Below are 25,971 nucleotides of genomic sequence, written 5' to 3'. Positions count from 1 at the left end.
TGCTCTGGGGCTGGGGAGGGGGTGCCACTGTAAGAGCCACTGTAATTAAAGCGCCCAGAGCATCTCATGTATCAGTGTCCCCATACTTTACAACTGCGGCGGTAGCACTTTTTCAAAAGCGCGTGGAATGAACTTTAGTTGAAATCTCCCCACCACCATTATGAAGCATGGGGACGCTGGTACACAAGATACAGAGGCTGGCTGGAGCATGATAATTACTGCGCTCCAGCAGACTTGATTAATCAGCATTGGAACAGCCTCCAGGCTCGTGTACAGACACCCACAGTATATAATTTTAAAAACCAAATGTACCAGAGTAATAGTCTTACCATCAGCAGGGCTTGTGCTCCTATGTGACTCGGGTAGTTTTGAAAATCCCATCCCTAGTAAACATATCACTATATTTTATATTTGAATAATGTTGATCTTGTCCATAATTATCTCTTGCTTCACTTTGCCAGCACTTATCCACATGGCATTTCTCTGTTCATCCACTGAGTAGAATGAAACTGGAGTTTTACATTCTGACTCCTTCCGCATTATACCTGGCTCAAGGCGAGACCATTTTGCCATTATCCATCCAATTCTTTTGGTTCAACTAATTTATGCCAACTATTATTTTGGTTCAACTATTCACTGCTTGCAGCATCATATGGACACAGCTGGAGTGAAATCAGGCAGTAACATTTGAGTAGGGCTGTTGGAAAGAATGAGTATCTGGCCGAGTTGTCTCTATCAGAATGCTTTCAGCATTAGATAAGCATTGTTGAAGGAATAACTGGCTAAGACAGGACGCAATGCAATAACATTTACTGGAGGAAAGTGGTAATGGCTGACTAAGAACTCGTAATGATACTGCTTAGGCTCCTTGCCAGGCAGCAGACATCAGGTAGGCTCTGAATTAAATTTATAAAACAAGAGAAGAGGCTTAAATGAGTTAAAAATAAAACTAGGATGAGGTGCAGTAAGGTAAAGACATGTGACAAGTACAGATATGTGGAGACTGTTTCATTCACTATATGCCAGTAACAAAGTCTGCTACATTTAGTTGTAAAATTGTAGTGTGTATGAATCAGTCCATCTGTCTTTCTTTGGCTCTCTTGTTCTAAATTCGCATTGAAAAATTTAGTAACTGCTGGAAAGCTTTCTTAACTTCATTTTGCATAGTCATTATTAAGCTTAGGTGTTGTTTGAACAACAGTCACGGAAAGTTTTGTGCAACTGTCCTGTAAATTGCATGCCTGATAGATACTTTATTATTTCAAAGTGTTTTAAGGGCAAGCTCTAAAACATTTGTAACAAATGTCAAAGTACACAAACATTTAATGTTGATCACCAGAACTTCAGCCATAATGTTTGAAATCTCAGGACTTTCCTGCTTAGGAATAGTCTTGCAGCTGTCCATGAAAACAGTTCTGTAGTTGATATAAAACATGGACAAAAATGTCTGCCATGATCTTTGATGGGATCAACCTCTATACGTTAAAAGTTAAAGCTTTGTGGACCTAGTCTTTATTCTTCTGGGTTCTGAGTTTAGTTCCAACCAGGTAATTTTTTTTTTTAACATGCATATATTAAGGAAAGAATTTTATCTAACATTTTTCAGGGGCGAGCCAGTACAAGAACAGAAAGTACATTATGTATCGTAGCAAAACAGTGGGAGGGTGTCCAGTAGAGCTTGGTTTTCTATTGTGTTCAATGAGTATCTTTCTTCTGTAGGCCTGATTTGGCCTTCATTTTAATGACTTTTTCCTTTACTGCACAGATTCTAGGTGCAAAGCTGGTATAGACATTACAGAATGTTTTCTCCTCTTACCTGCGTCATACATGTGGGTCCCTTGTTACTTGTAAAGCCAGCATAGTGATTCTTCATGTTTAAAGAAAAGAGGAATTGCAAGAACTGCACTATAGTGGGCAGTTGGTCAGCAACACAAATGTGCAGAATTCTTTAGACTGAATCCTTTAGACCAGTGGTTTTCAACCTGTGGTCCTCAGACCCCTGGGGGCCCACAGACCATGTCTAAGGGACCCAGGAAAGATGACTATGATCAATCAGAAGTTATGTGAATACCCATACTTAAACTGAAAGGGGTCCGCACCTCCATTCAGCTTTTTTTATGGGTCTGCAAATGAAAAATGTTGAAAATCACTGTGTTACTGTTCTGGGTTGGGGAGCAGTTGGAGGAGAGGGATGGGACAGAAGAATTAGAAGAAAAAGGCAACTTCTGCAACCTCTACTTGCCTCTGTGATCCTCTCGTATGGAAAACTTGGGAGTGTTTTTATTAGGATTTTATTATTACAGTGAAAATGGAGGCATATTTATAGACATTTAACTGTTACAATATATTTCTTAAGGGGAGGAAAAAAGAAACAACAAGAAATTTTTTTTTTTAAATTAATCGCAAAACACAGCTAAAATGTATGGTATTTTCCCAACTTAAAAGTAATGAAAACAATGAAAAAGTCATGTGTAACTAACACTTGAATATACAGATAGCACTTAAAAATATTATTATATGCTTTTTTTTGCATTTTCTATGTTAATGGTTATTTTTGTTACACTGGTTTGTACCCCATAGGTTTATCTGCCTTTGCTCTTGCACCAAGACTCTTACACAGTTGTGATTTTTCCAACTGTTTGTTTAAAATGATCTCTTTCCTTGCTGAAGGGAAATGTCAATTATGTAAGCACTCTTACACAATGCCAATTTTATATTTTTAATCCTTTTGATGATGGTAAAAAGTGGGGAAGGTATGAATTAAATTATAGAAATAGGAGTGTGAGGAGAAATTTATGAAAACCAGGGAAAGAAACATCAGTATGTTAGTTGAAAAGGACCCCTTTGTCCTACTGCATACAAATACATTGTCTATCATTAAAGCAGCACATGCTCAGCTTTCAAAATCAGCTGTGAAGTTGATTAAATGCAGCCAACACTGAGCATGACTATAAAACACTTAGCTCATATTGGGCAAACATAATGATGGGAACTGTGTGTGTGGTGAGTGCGTGTCCCTTAAAAAAAAGGTGGGGGGAGGTAGTTGCTTCCTCAGGAGGGAGCACACACTGGGCCTGGAAGCCAGTACTCAGCAAGGCAGGAGCAAACTGTGATACTCTCCCCTGGTGCCAAAAGAAGTGATGAGAACCTTCCAAAAGGACAGGTTAGTGCAGCCTATTTGAAAAAGATATGTGGTGGTACCCATTAAGCACAATTCCCCCTCATTGCCAACTCTTTTTCAAGTCTTGGTGAGCCACCACATTGGATACATTTTTATTTCCTCTTCACTCCCACAGCTGAGCTGTGCCTTTCTTTTCCACTTCCAATGATTCCTGTTTATTCAGACAATCTTAAATGCCTGGCAAACATCATGAAATAGGGCCCCAAACAGTTCACCCAGAATCCCTCTGTCACCCCCTCTCAGCCTGGTGCATATGGTTAGTTTGGACCCATCAATGAGGTGGAACCAAGCCACATTGCCTGACACCTCATCTGCATATAAATTTTTGGAGCAACCCAGGACTCATGACAAGAATGCCTATTTTCAGTCATGAGTGGGGGCTAATTAGCACATGGATCCACTGTGGAGATGTATCTAGAGTATGTACACATACTGAGCAGTGCAGCGTTGTAAGGTAAAGCTGTATGAAACAGCATAGTTTCATTTCAACTTCCATTTTGCTGTTTCGACAGGACAGTGTTTTGTTTCACTGTTTCAAAGCACTGTTCCGTTTCATTTCATCAAAACTTTTGCTGTTTCGAGGCATTTTGACATTTCGCCCATAAGCTATAATGGGGAATCATGAAAATACCTGTAACTTTGTTAGTTCTTGCCTGATTAGGATGAAAATTGCAAGGATAGTAGCCCCTTCTGAGCGCATGAGACTTGCCAAGTTTCAAGGAGATTCTGGGTGCAGGAGTTTTTGTGAAACTGCACCTCAAACTGTTCAAAGTAAAACTAGCATGAAGATCCGGGGGCCTGCTCCCCCCCGGGAGGAGTCTGGCACAGCCCTGCAGCCCTCCCGGGGGGTGCAAGCCCCCAGACCTATACACAGGATGACAGCAGGCTGCCACTGCCAGCTGGGGCCAGCACCAGCACTGGGTTCTTCCTGGCGCTCGACATGGGCTGCGCTAGGCAGACTTGGGTGCTGGCACTGGCCCCAGCTGGCAGTGGCAGCATGCTGTCATCTACATGCTTCGCAGCTGCTGAGTGCGGGGTTTTAAAAACAAAAAAAAAGTCCCACACTCACCAGCTCTGGCAGCAGTGATTGGGGCCTCTGGGCACTCATGGCAGACCCCCCCACACAGCGCAGGGCAACAGGGATTGCCCCACCTGCCTGGCACCCGCTTGGCAGCTGCACCATCACGTGTGTCCAGGGTGGCTCCGCAGGGCACCACGTGCTGTCCCGAAGCTGGGGTGGATCCATCTGTCAGTTGGAGCTCCCGGTTCGATTCCCCAGCTCTCTGATCATTCCCCCAGCTCTTCCTGGGGGGCTCTGGCCCCCGGATTTGGACACTGGGTTTAAGCAGGCTGGGGCCAGTGGTAGCACCACAGTCTGCCCGTCACTCAGTGTGGACTGCACCGAACAGCTGTCACGGGCCCTAGCCTGCAGCAGCAGCCTGCTGAAACCCCATGCGCTGATCCCTGGGCCAGCGCCCCCCAGGAAGAGCTGGGGGAAGCGATCAGAACGCTGGGGAATCAAACCGGGAGCTAGATGTCAATAACAGAGCAGTCCTTCCCCCCTCTTCCTCTTCCCTCTCCTTAGTTTGTTTAGGTGTAAGCAAGCCTGGCTTCGAAACTCGAAATGTTTCAAAACTTTCAAAACGTTTCAAGTGCCCTTGTTTTGTTTCAAAGCTGTTTCGAAGCCTTTTGTTTCATTTCGATTTCACTGTTTCAAACTCGAAACGTATTGAAACAGCTTTGAAACAAAACACCCGTTGAAATTTTGCACAGCCCTACTGTGGTGTTAGCATGGCTTAAAATGCTGTTGATTCCGGTGGAACCCAGCCCAATGAATTATGTAATAAATCATAAGCCTTTGACTTTGGACTAATATTATGTATTGTTTATACTATATATACATAACTGCCAAAGTGCTGTTCAAAAGTGTGTTTAATACCTGTGCTAAAACTTGCAGCAGTTTCAAAAAAGGAAACGTGTGTCAATTCTGAATGAACTAAGTGTATGGATACTATGGACAAATTGCTATAGCCATGTTTAACTTCAGGGTTATTGTTTTCAAATTTGCTCCTTGCTTCCATGTGTTCAGGGACAGCAGATTCTGACAGGAGAGAGGGAAGGTGCTACCAGGGGAAACAGTTGAGGAAAAGCAGAGAGCAAAGGGGCCACCTGACCCCCAGACTTATTTTCCCTGCTGTAGCAGTGGGAGGGAGACAAATCCATACTGTCAATAATTCGGTTCTATACTTGGAGCATTATACACGTTTATAAGTTTCCTGTTTATAGAATCTAGTTTTGTGGGGATCATCTTCTAATCAGGGTCATCTGTTGGAGTAAATATGGTACGTAGATACCATTTTTAATTTTTTGAGAGGAGCTTGGAGCCACCTACCCCTCATAAACAAATGCAGCAGGTCACACACACAAGTAGCATCTCCCCTGGGTAACTCCTACCCTTTTCACGCCTAATTTTCTACCGAAAATTCAAATTACATTTCATTTCACTTCCACATGAAAAAGTTATGTTAAAAAAAAAAAGTGATCAACGATTTTCATACCTGATTTCACTGAAAATAGCAGTTTTAAAATATCTGACTACTTCACATATTAAGCTCTTAAAAAGTAAATAGACAGTTGCGCACAGAGCAGAGTAGTTAAGAATATACATACCTGGTAAAATTTGGCCCTTTAAAAATCTCTGCATGCACCCAAAATGACAACTTCATTTTCCATTTTATCTTTCTGTTCAAATGTTTCTTTCTAATCTTTTATAGACTTTGTATGAACATCCTATAGGAATAGAGCAAATATTGCATAATTTCTAAGTAACTGCAAGTTATATGTAGTGCTTTTATTTAGCAGAAGGAACCCCTCACATGAAAGCATATGATGAAGAGAGTGTAGCGTCTCTGAGCACTACACAAGATGAGACCCAGGACAGTTTCCAGTTGAACAATGGGACACAAAATTCCACTTATCTCTTGCAAGGTGGATACATGTTGGCTGCCTCCTATTGGCCAAAGGTAAGTTTGCAATGCTTTCTTGAAGCCCAGGTGTATGTAGTTCTGAGTCCTTTTCCTTGCAACATTAATATTTTATTAAACATGTTAAGTACCGTAAAATAATTTGAGCCTCTAAAATTAAGAAAATAATTAATTTCTCTAATCTGTATTATTTACAGATTAGAGAAATTCCTCTAGCTTAGTGTTTTCCTTAGAATAGAATCTTGGGATCTTAAATTTATAAATGAAATTTATTCAATCCAAGGGAGGGTTTTGGCTCATTATAACTGTAAGAGATCTTGGGTAATAATCTGGACTGCAAATTAGATATTTGTTTTTCAAATAGCTTGGTTATATTTGCTTTATAAATAGTACAAATAGCTAAATAATTTTTGGACTGCATACATGAGAAGATTAGATCAGGGACCAGGAAAATCATGGAGAAAAGACTACAGTAGAATTCTAGTTTTCTAAACAAAATGATTGATTAACCAAAAGTTGGTTATGTTCCTTCATCCTGCATAGCTTCTGTAATAGGAGCAAGTGAATAATCTGCATTCTCATTTTGTTAAATTCTGTGTCATTTCTAAGATCTTGAAAAAAGATCCAAGTTATACTGAAAATTGCAATGAAATCACACCTGAATACTTTTTTTAGACGTTTTCTTGGGCTACAAAAAGATGCCCATAAAAAGAGGATTTGTATGAAAGCCACAACAATTAAGAGATATTGGACAAGGTAGATAGATGATAAATTTACAACAGTATTTTGATCAAAACCAGTGACGGGTGAGTCTAAGAGGATTTAACTAGAATAATTATAGTGAAGGTAAGCAAATGATGATATAGGCTAAATATCAGAAAAAAAATCTTTTAAACAAGGTTCCTTCAAACTGACAATCTCATACTGTAGTACAGATTTTCCTCCATTTATGCAGGTTCTTTATATACAAATTTGCTGTTATGCAGGGAGCATATTTAGATGCATAACTCGTTATATGTAAGGTAAATTTGGTCTTATGCAATCAGCATAGATGCTCCTCTGCCCAAGCAGGTAAGTCTGTGCGGGGAGGGGAAAGTAGTTACTGGGCTGCACTGTGCTCCACCTGTTCCCCTGCACCTGGGCTCACCCCAGCTCCTGAGCTGTGCCATGCCATGGTGCAGGCAGCTGGTGTTAGCTGCGTCTGGGGCTGCTCAGGCACAGGCTGGGGTAAGTGTAGACAAGAGGAGCCCCAGGCGACATGGGGTGCAGGACACCTTTGTCCTGACTGCAGTGGCCCCAGGAGCAGCCAACACCAGCTGCCTGCACCAGGGCACGGCACAGCCCAGGAGCAGAGGTGAATGGAGACAGGCGGAGCACAGTGCAGCCCAGCGGCTGCAAGCAGGTGGTACCGGCTGCTCCCGGGGCCGCTGCAGCCAGGGCTGAAGTGAGTGCCACTCCATTTCCTCTGCTTTATGCAGCCCTGGAAGCGGCACCCCACCTGTTCCCTAGTCCCAGCCTTATTCCCTCCCACACTCACCGCCATGGGAGCCTATCCCTATTTATAACATTGTAAAGTGGATTCGCTTTATGCTAATTCAGTTTATGCACTATTCTCCAGAAATGCATGTACAGCATAAATCAAGGGAAACCTGTAAATTATTTTCCATTTGCGGGAAAAATGGTAGTTAGTTCCTACTTATCAGTTTATCATTTCTATAACTAGTTTGCAAATTAACATTCCTTTATTCTGATAATTAAAGTTTTTCTTCATAAAAGTAGGAATCTTTTATCTTGCAACATGGAGCTATCTTTTCCTGAACTGTATAATTTGTAGACCAAAATTATTAGCATGTGGGCATCTGAGTCAAAAGTCCACCATTTTTTGAAGTGGAGTCATAGTTTTGAGTTATAGGAACTGTCTTCTATTAAGTAAATATACATGTTAGCCTGTGCTTCTATCTGAGTTTAAATCGTAGACACACAATTCAAAATGTACTGTTTGTCAAGTTTCCCTTCCATCATTCCATGTTGGTTTTTTTTACATCTGTGTTTTATGTTAGTTTGTTTAAATAACGGACATTTATGTAGACCTCATTGTATTTACGTGAATTGATTTAACTATACTGAAAGTATATTAACATCAAAATGTTAAAAAAGAAATTCACCCATGACCAGCCTTTGTTGCTTTTGGATTGTCAATGAGAGGATCCTCTGGATTCCTCACCAGTTTGGAATCCCATAAATACAGCTTTCTCATGCTTCAGTGGCTTCTTCCTAACCACACTAGTAGACGATTAAGAAAAGAATTTGCAATTTATTAAAGTTTAAGCTTAAAATATAAACTATAACCCCAATGATTGATTTGTTTGCGACAGCTGCCTTCACAAGGAAAGGGATAGGAGTTCTGATTCATTTTTATGGGCTCCCAAAGCTAGTTTTGTTTTTATACTCATGTCACTGTTATAATAAGTTTTAAAATTAGATAGATATGTACCTGAAATAGTCTGAAAATACATTTTCATTGTTAGAAGAACATGTCAAACCAACCAAATTTCCTTCTATGGCAAGGTAACCGATCTAGTAGTTAGGGGAAAAACAGTAGACTTGATATATTATGATCTAGTAAATATTTTGACACTGGTTTACATGACGTTCTCATAAACAAGCTAGGGAGGTATGATCTAGATCAGGGGTGCTCAACTTCTGACCTGCAGGCCAATGCAGCCTGCAAAGCCATTGTATCTGGCCCACAGGGTTTCCCATGGGCCCAGAAATTTGGCAGAAAGTGACTGGTGGTCATTAATAATGGTCATCTTCCCCCTTGCCAAATCGCCGAACTCCAGTCCCTGCACGGCCTGTCAGAGCCAAGCTTAAACACCCCTTTCCCCATGGGGTCAAGTCATGCACAACCCATTTCCCTCCTTCTGGATGGTGCCCACGTCCCCTTCCTTCTCTCCTTGCATGGCCAGTGAAGCCTGACCACTCCCCCATTCCTCTCTGCAGGATGGGTTGTGCTAGGCAACGCACCCTCGCATCCTCAGAACCAGATCAAGCTCCTCTCCCCTGCAGGGCTGTTGGGGCCATCCTGCCCCTCAGCCCTCCTCTGCACAGCCAGTCTGGCCCCACGGCGGTGGGCAGGGGTGGAGGTTGGGTACCACTGATCTAGATGGAGCTGCTGTATGGTGCCTAATTGATGGAGCCTTATTGTTGGGAAAACTGTACTCAGAGTGGTTGCTGGTTGTTCACCGTTAAAGTGGAAAAGTATATGAAGTGGGGTTCTGCAGAGGTCTGTCCTTAGTTTGTTACTTACGTGGTATTTTCCTAGTCGTTATTTGGATGATAGAAAAGAGAATATATTTAAGTTTACAGAAAATACCAAGTCAGGAGTGCTTAGAGGGCAGAATTTGAATTCAAAATAATCATGACATATTGGAGTTATGGTCTATAATAGGATACAGTGCAATAAGGGTAAGTGGAACAAATATGTGCACCAATACAAAAAAGTATGACAACTAGCTAGGGAACAGCATTTCACAACAGGGATATAGAATATTATAGTGAATTTCAAAACTAAACATAAAGTCAGTGTGTGTGTGTGTGTGTGTGTGTGTGTTGCAAAGTAAAGCATGCTGGGAATGATGTATGTAAGACGTAAAGCAATTCTTCCTCTCTGGTACTGATAAGGGCTCAGCTGGAATACACATGTACCCACCTTTAGGTGGTAGAGTTTATACAATCATTCAGATGCCCAGGTTCACAGGATAAGAAGTACTAGCAGTTTATCCCTGGATACTGCAAAACGCCTGAGTGATTATCCCACAACTGTATCATCAAATCAATGGCAGAGAAGTAGCAGTGCATTCAGCTGCTCACTACATCCTAATTAGAAGGTGATATGTGCATATGCCAATCTTAGGATATTTTCTTTCTGGGACAACACACAGGGACAAATGCAACATCTTTTCCTAGCATTCAGAAAAGATGCAAATTGATTGGAAAGATTTCAGAGGAGAGCAATAAAATGATCAGTAGTCTAGAACTACAGTTCTTAACTGGTAGGCCATGAAGATATACATGTGGAGGCTTGGTCATCTAACTTTTCTTCCTTCTCCCCCAAAACATTCCTGCAGAACCACTCACCCTCTTACTGAAGCAACAGGATGATTAGTTCTCCTTGGCTAGGAACAAATATTACACACAAATTAGTTTAAGTGATCAGAAACTAGTTTAAACCTGTAACAGTACATAAGTTCAAAATGGCTGAAACTGGTTTAAGATAAACCTGGTTGAATGTAGTATCAGATTTGATTGATTTGGGTCAAACCGGTTCATGCAGGGTCTGTCCCAGACCCTTGAATTCAGTATCTCACAAATATAGCCATGCTACCTTCTTTCTAGAGCTAGTACAAGCAGATCTGTGCATGGCAGGAGGATTTAGGGTGTATATAGGCTGGGAGGAGATAGGCAAATGGGCTTTGAGATCAAAAAAGGTTGAGAACCTATTAGTTCTCAGAAAACATGGAAAGATTTGAAGAATTGGCTTCGTTTAGGCTGGAAAAGACTGAGTGGCAGCAGGATGTCTTCAACTCTACAAAAGGTTGCTGTAAAGAAGGCGGCAGTACATTTCCCCCCACCTCTGTGTATTAGTAATGGGATAAGAAGTAATAGGCTTAAACTGTGACAAGGGTTTTTTATTTTGGCATTCAGAAAAACTTTCTAACCATAAAAAGAGTTTAGCTTTGAAATAACTTATTAAAAGCGTTTTCCATGGAAGTTTTTAAGAACTGTCTGCAAATATCTGTAAGGAATGATTTAAATATAGTTCATCTTGCATTTAGGGGTGTGGAGAAAATGGTCTCTCAATATCCCTTTTAGTTTATTTATACTGATTTTGTGACATGCTATGTATCAGAGAAAAAATAGCTACTTAATGTCTTAATTTGCAGTAGGGATGTGGAAAGTTGAACATTTAAACAATAAGTATAATTATACTGGTAATGTATTACCAGTTAATGTTTAGCACAGGGCATGGCACAATACTTCAAGAACAGGAAGGTGGAAGGGCAGGCAGGAGGGAGTGGGGAAGGGGGGACTAGTACTCATAGCTAGTCTGCTTCTTCCCTCTCAGCTGCCACTTCAGGTAGGCTGTGTTGTCTGGCAGAGCTTGCTGCCACCGCCTTGCCCCCAACCACCCCATCAAAGGCCCTGGGGAGAAGCTCCCAGCAGCAGCTATGTCCGAACAGGTCTGTGTGCAACCCCTGGCTCCTCAGGATGCTCTGGGCAGGTGGCTGTGGCCCCTGCCCTGTGGTGGGGTATGCAGGTGCCAACCCACAGCTCTGCACCCCCAAGCCGGGACTAGGTATGTGTTATCACTTAACTGTTTAACCAATATAATTAGAGGAGGTTAAACAGATTTTTTTTTTAAACAATATTTACATCCCAAATTCGCAGTGGTAAAGATGTGATTAACTGGAAGCAGGCAAGGATTGGACTGAGACCAGACTGGAAGCTCCTAATGAAGGCAGAGATTTCAGAAGTTAAGCAGGTTAGAGCCTGACAGGGAACTTCTGAGAGGAGACAACAAGTTTGGGAGAGCACAGGAGAGGGAGAACTTAGTATCTGAAGTTCAGGGTCTTTTAATTTGCAGTACATTAAAATCAGGAATTTATTTTCATACTGTTTAGTTTTTGAGAGCTCCACTAGAGACATCTTAAAGAATACTAACTTTCATAGGAAGTTGCTTGGAAGATTGAAAAATCAGTCTCATTCATAGTGTCATATTAGACAGTCAGAAGATAGCAACAGAAACAAAATTTCTAAGCATTTTATAAGATGGAGCTGCGTAAGATAAAGGAGAACTGTAAAATATATGAAATGTACATTACCTACTGGGCAGTTTTGCTTTTTGTCCTAAACTTACTAGTAAATGTTATTGATTTTTTTTTTTTAATGATGGAAGTTTTAAAAGATTCCCCGGCATGTTATCAGGGTGATTCAGTATGCAGTGTTTATGTATTAATTAGCTTGACTTCAGTAGGATCAACCATGTGTAAAGTTAAGTATGTCCTTGGTGCTTTGCTGGGTTGGCTCCTGAAATATCTGAATCAGAAATATTAAAGATTCAGTCACTTAAAAAATTGTGAAAAGCATCCTTATTTATTTTTGTGTTACAAGTAGAACCTAGAACACCTCAGCCCATGTCAGAGGCATATTATGCTAGGTATTCTGAAAATATATAGTAAGCAACAGTTTTAAAGAGTTAAGGCCAGGCCCTACAAACAGTTCTGCATTGTTTACAATTCTGTGTAGGCCCAGTAAAGTCAATGGGATTATGTGTTTTATGTATTTGCAGGGTGTGAGGGCTTGTATATGGGAGAAATGTGTTTTGTTAAACGTCTGAGTGGGACATACAGTTTAGGTGGCTTACTTTAAATCAAAACAATAGGTCTATGGTCAGCCAAGAATGAAATCCTTACCTCCTTAAATCCAAATACAGTGCCAATAATATTAACATTGTCCCTTCTCATATTTTGAGAAAATAAGATTTTTCATTTTGAATGGCAGCATATTCACATTTCATAAGCAATACCTTTGTAAAATCTTTTCCTTGTTTTTTTAGGATCGAGTTATGATTAATCGGCTAGACAGTATTTGTCAAACAGTATTGAAAGGTAAATGGCCTTCAGCAAGAAGAAGTTATGACAACAATACGGTGGCATCTTTCTATACAACCAAACTTCTGGACAGCCCGGGTGCAGCTGCGGACTACAGTGAACCCAGTGCACCAACACCCCCAAGTGCAGGTGTTAAAGAAGAGCGTGATCAGTCACCACAGATGTCAAAGGTGAAGAAGCATGTACGAGAAAAGGAGTTTACAGTGAAAATCAATGACGTATGTTTATTTTTATTGCCCTAGGACCTGATTGCGATTGCGGGGTGCAGCATGCTTTATCTGCAAGTGGCTGCCTGCTCTCACTCTTACTTCCTTTACACACTTGTTTGTGGGTATTTGGATCTGTTTCTTTTGGGCATTTATTATTCTAAATTTGCCTATCCTACTAGAGGGACCAGCATTACATTTTTTTTTTCCCCTCTGCCCTGCTGAAATTCTGCTGTTCAGATGCTTCCTCCAACGCTGTTGTGTGCAGTTTCTAACTGTCTGGGTAACAGCAATGGTTATCTCCATTATGGTTGGCTTTTTTGAACATTAGAACATGCCCTACTCTAATTAGCACTGTATAAATTCATGAGGCATAAAAAAGCTGGTTTCCCAGTTTCGCATACAAAACAGAAACTTCAAAGTATACTTGACATTTCAAACCCATTGGTAACATGTACAAATGGATGAAAACTCTACTAAATGGATCTTGGAGTCGCACAGAATGAGATTAGGGAAACAGGCATATTGTTCAATGCCTAGATTTTTCAACAAAGGTGACAACTGAAAAATCTATATTAATAAAAGTGGTCCTGTGCAATTTTCAGCTAGATTGGTATCTTGAAAGAAAAGCAAGGCTTGATTAAGGTCTTGTGTGGTCTTATTCTGTCTCAACCCTTCTGGAGTAACTGTGTGTGTGAGAATCCTGAATTATGAAGTAGGCTTATCTGCTTCAGAAGTGGATCTTCTAACCCTGGGATTTATTTAACAGGAAGGTGGTTTGAAATTGACTTTTCAGAAGCAGGGGCTTTCTCAGAAAAGGCCATTTGAGAGCGAAGAAGGCACATTAGGACAGCAGCAATACCTGGCTCGGCTTCGTGAACTCCAGAATGCATCAGAGACCAGCCTTGTCAATTTCCCCAAATCCTTGCCAGAATCAGGTAAATGTAATTTATAAAAGTATTAGTTTACTTTAATGATCACTGATCAAAAGACATTGTATGTTGCAAGTCAATGCAGACCAAAAACTATTATACTTTAGTCTACCATTTTCTGTCTTTGTGATCTATGTATTATACAGGATGGTAGCCTAGAAAGATTTATTCTTTGATAGTTTAATTTTAATAACAAACTTAATGAACAAAATTGTATGCGTCACACAGAGTATGCATATAATAATTATAGAGATTAATTTTAGATTAAAATTTCAGATTTTAATCCAAACATTTGAAATTTAGATTCGGATATTTGTTTAGGGGCCTGTTTTCAATGATAATTTTGAAAGCCATTTAATATCAAAGGTTATTTGTACATTCTGCGGAGTACATCCATAATCAATTAATTAGTTAGCATCTAGAAGATAACAAGGAGGTAAGTAATGACAAACATTGTTTTGTCAAGTGCAAGTCATGCCTTGCCTTGTCACAGAAGGAAATTAGGTTGATAAGTTTTGTGGATGTGTGGAGAGCCATACATGTGATATACTGCAATTTTAGTAAGACTTTTGATGCCGTCTCCCACAACATTCGTTGGTAAGAATAAAGAAATATAGTTTAGATGAAATCATGTTAAGATGGGTGCATAACTGATTGTATATTGGTGCTCAAACAGACCTCAACAGTATCTAATTGTCAAATGGGGAGGAGGAATAAGGGGATTTGTTCTGAATCCACTACACTTCAATATCTTCATTAATAATATGGAAGATAGAATTAAATGTACCTTTAAATTTGCAGATGACAAAGCTGCATGTGGTAGCCAGAATTTTGTTGGACAGGATTAGGATTCTATTAAAATGACTGATCATTTGCAAAAAGTCATAAATAGGATGACATTCAATAAAGGAAAATATGAAGTAATATAGTTAAGAGAGAACAAATGCACAAATATAAAGTAGGGAACAACTAGCTAGATGGCAGTACTGTAGGGAATGGGGGTCATAGTGGGCCATAATCAGACTATTAATCAATAGTGCAATATATAGTTTATTAAAAATAAAAAGCAAAACAAAACTCTGACAGCATGCTAGAATGTGTTAACAGGAGTGTAACATGTAAGTCACAGGAAACGATTATTCCATGCTATTCAGCACCAGTCACACCTCATGAAGTATTGTGTCCATTTGCAGGCTCTGCACTTCAGGAAAGATATGGAAAAGTCAGAGTCTAGAAGAGAACAACAAAAATGATTAGAGTTCTAGAAAATTTAAGAGAAGGCAAGACTGAGAGAGGGAGTCTTTGATAACAGTCTTCAAGTACAGAAAAGGTTATTAAAAAGATGATGGGGGAGACTGATTCATTTTCAAAGGGATGTGATAAGAAAAAATTATCTTAAATTACAATAAATAAATTCTGATGAGCTGTTATGAAAAACTTTCTAACAATGAGGGTGCTTAAGCACTGGTGCAGATTACATACAGAGGTTGTGAAATCTGTCATGGCAGTGGATGAACTTTTCTTCCACTGCAAGTGGATGAACTTTTGTCTGGGATATTTTACCTGCTGATGATCCTAATTTGAAAAGGGGGGGTGGATTAAATGACCTATGGTTCCTGCCAGCCCTATTTTACTATGATTCTGTGCTAGAGTAAAACCATTTTTATACATTTATATGCTATTGTCATCTTGTTCTTGCTCAGTTGTCACAACTATTTTGGCATCATTATGATCTCATGATCATAAATGCGTTTTGAGATCTGTGTGCATCTGTGCAATCTTTAAAAGGTTTATTAATAAATTCAAATATTAATTGTAAATTGAATCTTCTGAAATATACTTATTAACAGATGCATCAAGAATGCAGATATTTACCCTGAATATGATGAATATTCATTTGATTATTTCTAAAATGATATGATTTACCCCCCACATTATAATTTAAAAACCTACTAAAACTGTGTTTATAGTCTCCTGTGTTTCAGTTATTAATGGGTTTTATGGAGACTTTGTAATCTATTAGGCAGTAGTCCTTATGAAAAGTAAGCATAAAATAGACAAGTGGTTCTCATCTTTATTGGACTTAAGGCACTCAGAAAATGCCAACTTTAGGCATTTACTCAGTTCTTGATTAAAAAAAATAATAGAGCAGTTCTTTATTTGCAAAAAACTCAGAACCACAGTAGGTCAGAATGGCTTTGACACTCTGGATTCTTATTTGAAATCTCTGAGGTTATCTAGGGCTAGGGACAGACATTCAAAAATGCTAAGCCTGAATTGTTTCATTCTTTGCAGGTTAGTCTAACCTGGGTAGGCTAAATTGGTTTGTAACTGCACGGGCATTCCCCCTGGATTGAAAAAGTGCAGGCACATGCCAGTAGTGGCTCAGGCTAGAAGCCAGGGGGTGCTAGAGCAGCCCTCCTACCCTTTCACAGTGCTGAGCAGAGGCGGGGTGTGGCCAGGCCCCAGCAAAACTCTCTGATTAGGGAAGGGTTTCCTTCCCTCCCCCCTCCCTCCAACAGCCCAGGAGGGAGTTGCTAACACAGTGTTTATCACCCCTACCCAGTGTTTGTCAGCTTATTTAGAAAACAACAGCATCTCTTCATTAGTTTAAGCTCTTTTTAAACAGCTTTTCCAAGGAAGGAACAGAGGGACATTACCAGCCCTGAAAGCTCCAAAAAGCCCTGAGTAGACACTGCTAATTGCCTTTGTCCCATTTCCCACAGCACAGACTGTAGACAGCATGAGGTATGCTAGCTAATGCTGTGAGTTGTCTATGTAAGGCAGAGGGGATGGGGAGTCCCTCCTTCAGCAGGCCATGGTAAGGGAGACGAGGGGGAGCAGGAGGAAGCTAAGCAGGCACCACTGTACATGCAGTCTCTGCTGGAGCTGCATCCAGGGAGCACAGGGGAGGGGCCAGCCCAGCTCTCTGGAAGAGAGCCCTGCCTGGCCCACAAAGCATGCCGGGATACTGGGAGACTCTGGTTTAAGTTAAACCAGGAAAGGGTCTAGGGCAGACATTGCATAAACCAGTTTGAGCCAAATCAGTGGAGTCTGTTACTAAATTCAACCAGGTTTATCTCAAACTGGTTTCAGCCACTTTCAAACTGGTTTATGTGCAGTGAAGTTCTGTTCTGTTACAGATTTAAACCAGTTTCTGATCACTTAAACCAGTTTGTGTAATGTCTGTCTGTCCCTAGCCTAGGTGTTTACACTCGTAACAGTGCCAATGTTGCCACACCCTGATTGAGAATCACTGAAATAAACACTTAGGGTGCATCCACACATGCAGGCATGTGTACCTGCCAGACCCAGACAGGGACTGCAGGAAACATCTGCCCCCCTGGGTCAGCTGCCAGTGGACTGTGGCTGCAGAGTTGGCTTTTGTGTGGCACTACTGCCATGTGTGCCCCTGCCTGGCCATCTGGGCAGATATTGCCCAGAAGATATTCCCAGTGTGGTGGCTTGTTTTGAACTGTCAAAGCATGTCTTCTGGCCCCAGTTGGCCAGGAGGTCAGCCACCTCCAGCTGGGTCAAAGGTGCCAGCTCTGAGCAGGCTCCTCTGCCTAGGTCCTGCCACTTGTCTCCCTGGCAGGAATTCTGGTCTTCCCTATTTGAAAACTGAAAAATCTGTAGTAAAGAAAATCCCAAAGTCACTCTGTAAAATGCCCTGAAATCCATGTTCCTCCACAATTAAAACAAAAGATCACTAAATAGAGAGAGACAGCGATCAGGTGGGCAATGTTTTATTGATATAGCTACAGTGTTAAAACAGTTTAGAAACCTACCAGTGTCTCTATCATCATAATAAAATGATTTCTAAATATGTATACATTTTGCTGTTTGCCTTTGGTTTTCTTACCATAGAGCAGTTAGAGCTCTCTGAGAACCCCTTCACTAACCAGGATGTGGGGACAGCTGCCCCTGCAGCCACAGCTCCTGCCAGCAGGTCTCATCCTGTCTGGCACCTGGGCATGCAGGATGTGTGCTGGGGGGACGTGGGGTTTGCAGGAGGGGGGTGGGAAGAGGGGTGGAGGAATGTAGGTGGCTGTGGAGGGATGTGGGGGCCCATGGGGTGCATGGGTAGGTATGGGTGGATCGTAAGGGAACTGTGGGGGGGAGCTGCTCAGGAGGGATGGGTCCCCTGACCCTACACAGCTAACGGGCTGCCCCTCCCCACAGGGGCTACAGCCCCCTCCCCCCACAGGTGCTACAACCCCCCCAACAGGGGCCACATGGCACCCATAGGGGCTACCCCCCCTGCAGGGCTGATGTGCCCCACCCCCAATTCCTCCCCCAGCCCCTTGGATTGCTGCCCTGCTCAGCCCCACCCCCTGCTTGCACCCCCAAACTCCTGATGGCTGCCCCAACCAGCCCCAGCCTCCTGGCACTTGAAACAAACAAACAAAAAAACCTGCAACCATAGCAGTGACTGGAGGGGGAGGATGCCCTCCCCCCCTCCCCCCCCGCCCCAACAATTGTGGCCCCACTTGCTCTCCAAGCCCACTGAATCACTGCCTCATTGATCCATACACTGTCAGGGAGCTGGGGCCACTGTGGCTGTCACCCAGGGCCCAGCATCGCTCATCCTGAGTGGCCCCAGCTGGGCTGCACTCGTGCACTGTGGCAGCGCGAGTGACCAGGGCCAGTCCCTGCTGCCCCGTGCTGTGCGGGGGGGCTCTGCCAGGAAGCCCCAGTGACCCCTACGGCAGCTGCTACTGCCGGTGAGTATGGGGCTTTTTTTTTTTAATTGCACGGATGCTGGGGCTGGGTGAGGCAGTGATCGGGGAGCGCTGCAGGAGTCAGTGGGGGATGGGGATGGGCAAGGCAGCAATCGGGGGGGAGGGGGGAGGGGTCCCCCCATGGTCCCCTCCTCCAGCCCCCCCCACCCCCTATTTACCAGTATGAAACCTGGGTCCAGCTCCCTGTAGCTGGCACGCTGCCTGTCCTGCATGGGCAGTCAGCGTGCTTCAGCACCAGGGTGAGGGCCAGCCACAGAGACGCTCTGGCTGGCTGTGGAGGACCGTGCCCTGCCCCACTTTTTTTGCCCAGGGTATTTTTTGACCCCTGGATATCCAGGGATCTAATTTTGCAGCATGAAGAACATTTTTTTTGTTCCCGCACTGCTCTTGCAGTGTCTGGATGCGCCCTTAGAGAGCATCCAGATGAGCGTGCACGTACATTCCCTTGAGGACAAATAGCAGTGGCACATAGTTGTGCCACTACTACTTGTCTCTGGGGAAGGCCCATGCCAGAAAAACGGCACAGTGACAACCTTGCATGTCATGTGTATCAGCATCGCTGTGTGTCTCTGCGCTGACAAAATCGTGGCAGGGTGCTTTGAAATAAAACATATCTGATGAGGTGTAGTTCAAGGCGCCCTGCCACCCTTTTTTCAGTGCAGGGATATACACAGGTGCTTTTAATTAGCACAGCTTGCTAATTAAAGCGCCTGGGAGCAAGTGTAAAATTGCCCAGTGTCCCCTTGGTCAATCTGTGAGGGTCGGACAAAGAATGAGAGGCTAACAACCTGCCTACACCAGTGTCAAATGAATGGTGTTGCCTCCAATCATAGAACAAGGAGACTGCATTTTTGTGTGCATAAAAGGTAAAATTTTACCATGTGTTGATCTCTCTCTCTCAAACTATGGGGAGGCAGCTCCCCCTAAGGGTATTAAAAAGGAGAAAAATATCAAAGGGCAAAAAAATGAAAATACAGTAAAAGATGTGTTAACCAGCATGAGTGGGAAATGTGGCATGCTGGTTATATAAAAATCCTGGTTACCTGAGGCAAGGGTTTTCAGCTGGATGCGGTGCGGGTGGGGGCATCCGGACATGGAGCAGCAGCAGTGGTGGGTGGCAGCAGTGTGCAAGCTTCCTCCCGGTCCCCTGTCATGTTGTAGTCGTGTCCCCCCCCCCCCCCCCCCCCGCCACATCCGGCTGGCTGGCCAGAAATTCCGGTTAATAGAAATGCTGGTTAGCACAAGTTTTACTGTATTTTTTCATGAAAAATAAAAACTGCTGTTCCTGATCCTGCTAAGAGCTGAATGATCATTTTCACAGATCTGGACCACTTTGGTTGGTTCTGTTCTAAAAACAAAAATACATTCAAATTAAATTTCTTTCCCTGTAACAGTGTGGGGGGGAAGTTTTATATTAAATATTATTTTTTGCTGTTTTAGTTGCTACTATAGTGAATAGATTTCTCTTATTCTTCAGTACTTGTTAGACTTTCCCTCTGTCCATTAGATCATTTCTACATATAAAAAATAATAATTTATAAACTAGACTGAATTTCAAAGTTTTAATTAACTTTTATTTAATTGAATGTGTTCCTGATTATATATAGAAAAACAAGCTTTTGACTTGTTAATTTTATTGGATCTTATATTTGATTAGGTACTTCCAGTCAGTTAACAGCTAGTGCTAATGGCGTAATAGCTGACAGCCAGCCTGTAGTGAAAAAGAGGAGAGGAAGGAGGAAGAATGTGGAGGGCGTTGATATCCTCTTTATAAACAGAAATAAACAGCCTAATCACGTAAGTAAATCTCATTCCATATTCAAAATATAAGCTCCATTTCACTGTGAATGTCTGAGTTCAGTATAGTTGTTGTTCAGTTCTTTTTCAAAATTGAATTAGTAGTATATTTTAACAAGCTGAAAACTTAGCAACTCTTCAAAATAGCATTTCCTTCCACTGTATTTACTCCACGCATTAGTTGCTGAATCTGATCATACTGTGTATTACACAGTGGCACAGTTTAAGGCTTGTGGATTTTGTTTAAAAAACTTTCCTGTAGGCATCAAATATTCACATGCCTGAGTTAACGTGCATAAATAATAAGTCTTTGCAGGATCTGGACTTCTGTATTTAGCAGAGTAACACATGTAAAACAACTACTAATTTTCACTTGCTTCATGAATTCATTGAGATTTATTGCAGTACCTTGAATATTTCTCAGGACCTTTTTTCTTTCTACAGGTTAGTCCAGGAATTAACACCTCTCAAATTGCTCCAGGAATAAACCCAACATTTACATTTGCCCAGTCCCAAAGTTTACTTGATGAAGAAAGTCCAGTTCCCGTTATTAACCTGAAGGATGGGACAAGGCTTGCAGGAGATGATGCACCAAAAAGGAAGGATTTAGAAAAATGGCTCAAGGAACATCCTGGCTATGTTGAAGATTTAGGAGCTTTTATTCCTGTGAGTATTCTTTTTAATTCTGGGTTAATTCAACAGCAAGTCTCATTCTATGTTAGTATGTTATATTTTAGTTTGTAATATACACAATATATAATTTATTTTGCTCAACTTATTCTCAGAAAATAAGGGGGGGGGGATCTCCTGGTTTCTCTCTCAGTCCCTTCACATACAATTTGTATGCTTTACCTAATCCCTAGGTATAGTATTTTATAAAAAAGAAAAAGTAATCAGTGGCAAGATGCATTACCCTTTTTTGAACATTTATTAATCCAAAAAAGAAAGCAGGAAATAGAGGCATCACAGTAGACTTTTGTTGTTCCTTTTATCTCTTCGTGGACATTTATAGATCTGGTAAATTTTCAATGAAATGCTAAAGTTTAATTTTCAGAAGAATATGAAGTAATTAAGAAATCTTCACTCTGTTCCACTTACATCAGCCCTTGTTTCTATTCCTCTTTTGCATGACTGGTTTATCTCAGGCCAATCCTTTTTAACCCTGTCATGCTTATAAACCTGTACAAGTTGAAGAAACTTACAGCAAATCTGCTAGAATAATTAATTTTCTGGAGGGAAATGGTGGCCAAAAGAAAAAAATGTTTGATTGATCCATAGCAAAAAAAGTTAGTTAACAAATACCAAGCACCCAAGGAAAAAATAACACTTCTGAATTGAACACATTTGATTTAATCTTTTTTACTTATTTAGCTGAATGTGTTATTTGAACATTGTTTCAAAATAAAAAGTCAAAACACTTATTTTAGCAAGTATATCTGTTTGGAGGGGTTTGGGGGGTGGGGTTGTTTTTTTGTGGCTTTTAGCCAAAGCTATCAGCTGATTCAACCAGAACTTCTGAATAGTTTTTCTTGTCCCACATCTGCACTTTTCAGTTAATATTCTGTTTGTTTGAAACAAGAGTTGCTGGGCTCTGGGTTAGGATGTGCTACTTTTCAACTTGACTAAATACATGTTATAATTACTATTTATTTCAATAACTTTTCTGTGCACCTTGAACTATGTGTTAATTAGCTTAGTTTTCAATTTCCCAGAAAACTACATGCCAATAGGCTGGTAAACAGTGAAAGGAAAGCTTCTTTAACTGCACACTGTCCTGCAGTACCAAGCTGTATATACTTTGCACTTTACACTGTGTAATACAGAAAGTAGTATCAGAGAAAGTTGTTCTCTTTTATAATTGTCAATTTAACTAACTATGGAATTGCTATTATGCTAATATTTAACTACATTACAATAAACATGAATGCATGGACTTTTGGTGGCAGTGGCTTAGCAGCCATTCTGCTTCAAATGTACCTTCAGGGAAATGCTATTTGGCCAAATATCTGGAAGTAGTAAAATTGAAGTCAGTACACTTACACCTTCCAGTTTTTATACTTATATAACAAGCTAATATTAATAAGTGGTCGGTAATTGAGAAGTGTCAAGGTAGTAAAACCTCCGTAACAGCTGGTCTGCAACTTCCTGTATTCCTTAACTGCTCTGATGGTGTAAAGCAGTGGTACCCAACCTTTTGGTCCTCTGGGCCAAATGAGTAGTGCAAGGCTGGACCCTGCAACCCAGAATCAGGCCTGCATGCCTGGATCTGAACCACAACACCTTTGCCCAGCACTGTATGTTGGGATCAAGGGCCTGAGACCTTGTGCCTTCTTTCCCTGGTCCCGTACACAGGGAATGGGGCCCCCGGACCCTAACCCACCTTCCTTGGGCTCTGTACATTGGGATCAGACCCTGTCCTACCTCTGCCTGACCCTGCACATGGGGATCAGGCTCCAGAGCCCCATACTACCTCTGCCTGACCCTGCACACCAGGATCGGACCGTGTGCTGCCTTGTATACCAGATTCAGTGCGCAGGACTGTGGTCCACGGCGTTCCCCACAGGCAAGATGACAAGGCACTGGGGATCAGGTCCACTGGCCAGGGGTTGAGCACCCCTAGTGTGAAGGGAATGGGAAAGAATTTCTCTACCACAGGATTACCATAAACCCAATATGGGTATCTCTGCACAGACCTCTCCTACAAATCACTACAGGAAAGTGAACGTAAAGCAGACAAGTGAGTGTCTATAGTACTTGGCCCTAAAGAATTTCTGGATCGTAGTGCAGCCTGTAGGGGTATGTTGGAGTCTGCTGCAAGTTAAACTCCCTTAAAACCTAGTGTTTTGTACTCATTACATCCCAATAAATATCACTACTCCAAATAACACTCTTAACTGTACTAAGAAATTTAGAAAGAACATGACTAAAATTCTGAAAATAGAACATAGAAATTCCAGAGGATTTATCTATATACTGTTTTGAAAAAGTATATATCTTGTTTAGCTGTGCAACTTAAACTTGTGTGTAGTATTGAAAATATGAAGCATTAGCTGAAAATGAGAGGGTGTCTTACAAGAATAAACAAGCAGGTACTTGCAAAACTAGTTTTGGAAGTAGTTTTAAATAAAGGTCTAAAAATAATATTTTTTAAAAATTCTTCTATGACAGCGAATGCAGCTTCATGATGGGAGGCCCAAACAAAAGAGACATCGTTGTCGAAACCCTAATAAATTGGATGTTAACAGTCTCACTGGTGAAGAACGTGTTCAGCTGATCAATAGAAGAAATGCTAGAAAGGTATTCACATTTCTGTGTCTGCCATTATGTTGTCCAATTGTATAAGTTATGTGATATGAAGAACTCAGGTAGTCTCTCTAAAAGAGCTTTCATATACAATTGCATGTTTGCTGTATTAAGTTTTTATATATAGGGCATGAAGGATAATAGGAATATTTTAGTAAGTTGCTGCAGAATTGTTCTAGAAATGCTGTGCAAATTGTCTTGCATATATACCGTATCATATGTTCCCTACTACGTGAAATTCTCCCTTACACAAGGACCTATTCAATGCTAACTACTTCAATCCCATGTTCAAAGGAGAGAAACAGTTGAAATATAACCGGTCTAGACTAAGATTAATTTCATATGCTAAGAATAGTTGAGTATTAAGCTGAGATTTCAGAAGATAGTAATAATTCCTGAGCAAGTGTGTTCTAAATGATCATAGCATTTTGGAAAGGCCAGAAAAAAGACTGGAGTCATGTTTTACTTACTGTAAAATGTACTTGAACAGAATCAAGGGTCAGATGAGTTTCATCAGTGGGTTATTACTGCATAGCAGCAGTGTTATAATTACATTAAATTTTATACTGTCATTATTTGGAAATAACTTTAAGTGGTCCCTTTTTGAGGGTTCAGATGATTCATATGATTCATAGGTTGTGTTATGGTTCTGTGCACTGGAATGAATGGCATCCAAAAATATTTGTCCCGCTAATGCCCCCAAATTATTAGGATCTTTTTGTTTTACCATATGTACCATCCAAGTATTCTGTAAGCAGTACTATATTTACTCGATTAGAAGATGATCCTGATATAAGATGATTTCCCCCCCCCCATAATTAGATTCTATTCATGGAAAATGTAATACATTTTGTTATAATTTTTCCAAGTATAGAATATAATTATTGGAAGTTTTGCCTTGAATTTGTCCCCCTCCCACTGCTACCACAGGGGAAAATGCATCTGGGAGTCAGGTAGCCCCTTTCCCTACCCCCTTACTGTCAGACCATGATCTCCTTGAGCACATGGAAGTGAGAGCAAATTTGAAAATAATATCCTTGAAATTCAGTGTTACTGTAGCTGTTTGCATACAGTACCCAAACACTTAGCTCATGCAGAATTGTTACATTATACTTTTTGTTAACTGCTGCAGGTTTCAGCACAGGTATTCCTAAACACTTTTAAATGGCACTTTAGCACCTACTTAAATATAGTACAAAGTGGGTGCATGTACACATGCGCTTTACTGTGGAGTTGATGTTTTAGCTTTGTAGTAAAGCGTCACAGTCTGCATGTGTGCTGGTACTGGGACACAGTAAATTAATTAACTCTGCTGTGAAATAGTACCATCAGGGACAGTACTGTCTTACAGCAGAGTAATTAGGTGTGACAGAGTGCATGTGGAGACAGTGACAGGGTGCCACCTCCTGTCCTGAATGCTTTTGGAGCGCTCTGATTAGTTGTTTCAGACAACCAATCAGAATGCAAATAAAGCGTTACAGACAGACAGACTAAGGCTTTTATAATATTGGCATAATGAATTACCCTTTCTGGAAAGGTGCTATCTCATCCCTGCCAGACATGACTTAACAAAGACAAAAGCAATGCTTTTAGAATGGATTGAATCAAGTTGGAAAAGTTTTCAAATCACAAATATTTAATGCTTATACTTTTAAGGAAAAGATGCACATTTCCATAAAATGAATTTATTAGAAGCTTGTCTAGTCCTGCTGCCTCCTGCTTTGGTTAAAAGTAAAAGAAAATAGGTTTTTTTAAGCAGGAACACTAATGTGTAGGCTCCCTAGACCTAAGTCCTCCTGTCTGTATGCAAACATCCTTGTGATTTGAACAGCCTATTGTTAAACAGGCTGTGTCACGCTAGTAAAAACATGTAGGTAGAATTTGAGATGGTTACAGACTTCTAGAAGCATATAGGGGAAACTGTTAGACTTGAGCAGTATGCTGGGCTGGAATGGGCAGAATGAGGCAGCAAGCAACTCCTGCCAGAATTGGGGTTGGGGAAAAAAGCCCACTTCAACACAAGAGGTGAAAGTATCCATTCTTCAGTCAGTGGTGCTTTTGCAGCTGCCCCTGGGCAGCTCAGCCTATTCCAGCACAGCATGTTCTCCTCTTGCCCAGTTAGACATTTTACAGTATTCTAATATTATAAAAG

At 41.2% G+C, this 25,971-nt stretch overlaps 1 protein-coding gene across 10 annotated transcripts in view; it reads left to right on the top strand.

Moving 5' to 3' along the window:
- CHD9 (chromodomain helicase DNA binding protein 9) overlaps positions 1-25,971 on the top strand; it is a 216,340-nt gene that overhangs the window by 181,329 nt on the left and 9,040 nt on the right. For 4 of the 10 annotated variants that reach the window (XM_014603348.3, XM_014603347.3, XM_014603354.3 and 1 more), the window contains 6 exons: positions 6,041-6,204; positions 12,785-13,057; positions 13,815-13,983; positions 20,377-20,516; positions 20,961-21,182; positions 23,685-23,813. In XM_014603348.3, the coding sequence (XP_014458834.1) occupies positions 6,041-6,204; positions 12,785-13,057; positions 13,815-13,983; positions 20,377-20,516; positions 20,961-21,182; positions 23,685-23,813 (1,097 nt within the window). The remainder of the gene's footprint in view (positions 1-6,040; positions 6,205-12,784; positions 13,058-13,814; positions 13,984-20,376; positions 20,517-20,960; positions 21,183-23,684; positions 23,814-25,971) is intronic. The other 6 variants (XM_019497466.2, XM_059713795.1, XM_014603352.2 and 3 more) reach the window with 5 other exon arrangements.

Source organism: Alligator mississippiensis, chromosome 10 (genome assembly GCF_030867095.1).
Source record: "Alligator mississippiensis isolate rAllMis1 chromosome 10, rAllMis1, whole genome shotgun sequence".
NCBI lineage: Eukaryota > Metazoa > Chordata > Crocodylia > Alligatoridae > Alligator > Alligator mississippiensis.
Note: the sequence above shows the minus strand (reverse complement) of the source record. Positions and strands in the feature narration are given on the sequence as shown.